Source organism: Galeopterus variegatus, unplaced genomic scaffold (assembly GCF_000696425.1).
Source record: "Galeopterus variegatus unplaced genomic scaffold, G_variegatus-3.0.2 Scaffold14102, whole genome shotgun sequence".
In the NCBI taxonomy this organism is placed as follows: domain Eukaryota; kingdom Metazoa; phylum Chordata; class Mammalia; order Dermoptera; family Cynocephalidae; genus Galeopterus; species Galeopterus variegatus.
The window spans coordinates 1,164-3,591 of record NW_007740213.1 but is presented as its reverse complement, the minus strand read 5'-3'; the positions used below and the strand labels follow the sequence as shown (position 1 = coordinate 3,591).

General features: G+C 51.9%; 1 protein-coding gene across 1 annotated transcript in view; it reads right to left on the bottom strand.

Annotated features, from left to right (window-relative positions):
• The window catches only part of LOC103581848 (SH3 domain-containing RING finger protein 3-like), a gene marked incomplete at its 3' end in the record, with an annotated part of 26,937 nt that extends 24,792 nt beyond the window's left edge, over nt 1–2,145 (bottom strand). Inside the window, exon 1 of the mRNA XM_008563586.1 lies at nt 2,070–2,145. Within this exon, the coding sequence (XP_008561808.1) occupies nt 2,070–2,114 (45 nt within the window). The remainder of the gene's footprint in view (nt 1–2,069) is intronic.
• Between the last annotated feature and the right edge of the window lie 283 nt (nt 2,146–2,428).

Sequence of the window (2,428 nt, the reverse complement as noted above, 5' to 3'; positions counted from 1 at the left end):
GCTCAGCCACAGACATGAGTATGCAGCTCAGGGAGTGATGTCGTGCGGCTGCAGGCATGGGGGTGGCGCTCTGCAAAACGGGGGACAGACATTCAGGGAGGCTGCTCCCGCTGCTGCTGCAGACACGTCTGCTGTTTCCTGCCAGGCCTCAGGACTCCTCTGGACTGCAGTCACCCCAGACAGGAGGCCCCTGGAGAAGGCTGCTTATGCCACCCCCATGCAAAACTGACCACTCGCCTGTGCCACAGCCATGGTCAACGTCCCCTCAAATCTCTCCCGGTCCCATTTACAGAGCCAGGAGCAAGTGCACATAAGCTCCCTCACTGCCTGAATTCTGGGCTTTGCTTCTACCCCCAAAGCCATGGTGCTGACAAACCACAGAAGGGAAACCGAGAAATTTTTGGATCTCTGTGCCCAGGAGCTGAGGGAAGAGAGGTCATTGCTGGACACGGCTCCACTGTGTGGACATGCTAGGCTTGGCCCAGCTAGGCTACTGTTGACAGACATTTGAGCTGTTTCCAGTTTGGTGCCGCTGTAATAAAGTGTCTATGAACATCTTTGTATGTGTCTTTGGGCATCCTTGTAAGATTCTGTGGGGGGGAAAAAGTATCATTGGGTAAAAATGTCTGAGAGCCCAGATTTTTGACTTCAATACACTGTACGTAGCATTCATGCACAAAGTACTTTGATCTTAAGCAGCAGGACAGAGAAGAACACCCCTGGGGGTGAAGCAAATGTACAGATACATGGAAATTTACAAAGCGCTTAGGAAAATCGCGACTCTTACAAGTGAACTAGAGAGGGAGGTGTGTGTGGTGCAGACTTACTGTCACTGCTACAGGTGGGTCTCGGAATCTCCTGGGTGGCTTACCCAAAGTAAGTGTGAGAGGACCACTGGTCCAAAATATTTGGGGAGGAGGGTAGGAAATGGTGAGAGATGAGGCTGGAAAAATAGATGAGGGTCAAACTGCACAGGCCTTGGATGCCATGCTGAAGTTGCATCCACATGCCAGGTGGCAGGCATGACAAAGCTGGCCCTGTCACCTACTGGCTCCTTCTCCTGCGGCTCCTTAGCCCTCAAGGGTGTCAGGCAGGCGGACAGGAGCATGGAGCTCCACACCGAGCTAACTGTGTCCATTAGTGGGACAGGAAGGTGAGGGCCAGGTCTCAAGATGATCTGCCACTTGCCAGCTGCAGGACCTCAGGAATATTGTGCAGCCTTTCTGCATCTCTGTTTGCTCATCTGCAAAGTGGGGGCATTCAGCACTTTTATATGCCTGCACTGTTCGGAAGATTCAATGAAAACCTGCTTAGAAGTGTGTGGCACACAGCAGGTACTCTGCACACAGCTGACACAATTCATGGACAGTGCTCCAGTGTTACAGGTTGAAAGCACACAGTCAGCTCATGGCTGTACGCACGTGGCCTGGCACTGACAAATGGCAGATGCTCACGCCATGGGCAAACACTCCCCCCTCCCCACAGCCCATGGCAGACAGGCACTTAGAGAGCCAACGCCTGAGACACTTCCTGCCCAGCAACTGTCCAAGACGTACTCACTAGCAACCCAGTACTTCTTAGTTATAGAAAGGAGACAGGAAATTAATGGGTCTCAAAGTGGCTTCAAATCAGCTTTGCTTTAGTGACTCTCAGTCGGACGTGTTGCTCAAATCTTCAGACCTGCTTGCAGCGTCAAAGGGAGGTGCTGCCTTTGGGACTGGGCTCCTCTCCTCGGGGGCTGGGGAGACGAGAGCAGCAGGGCCTGGGAGCGTCTCAGAAGAATGGGTGCCAGGCACAGTGTCCTGTGAAAATGCAGGGAAGGTCCGCGTGAGGGCCTGGGCATGATCACCTACACAGTGAAATGACGGGTAGCCAGGCCTGGGGCAGACCAGTCAAAACTGGCCGAGGCAGTTCTCATAGCAGTGACCTGGTGGTTTGAATCAAAATTCACCACTGCAGCTCTCTGATCCTAGGTTACTGTGGAGTAGCCGCTCTCTCGTTTCTCTGGTGAAACAAACAATAATGGCAAAAAAAAAAAAAAAAAAAAGGAGCCCAGCGCACGACCTTACCTCCACGTACAGGAGGGGGAAGATCCCGACCTTGTCGCCCAGCATGCCTTCTGCCCAGTTATCGTCCACTCTTCTGAGCACAGTCAAAATTTCATCCTGAGATTCCCAGAGCCCACAATGGAGACAAGCACATGGACACACACACAGAACAAAAAAGAAAACGGAGACGGTTAGTATTGTTGAGGCTAATGAGAGACTCTACGGAATGATTCGGAGATGGTGTGTTATCCATTCATTTTCTGGCACATGAAACTTCCATCCCTGCCCAGGTTCTCCCTCCCTTCCTCTCTGAGGCCACTGATCATAGTTGCAAAGATCCCAGATGAAAAGCCTGGCAACTTACAATACAGTTAGCATTT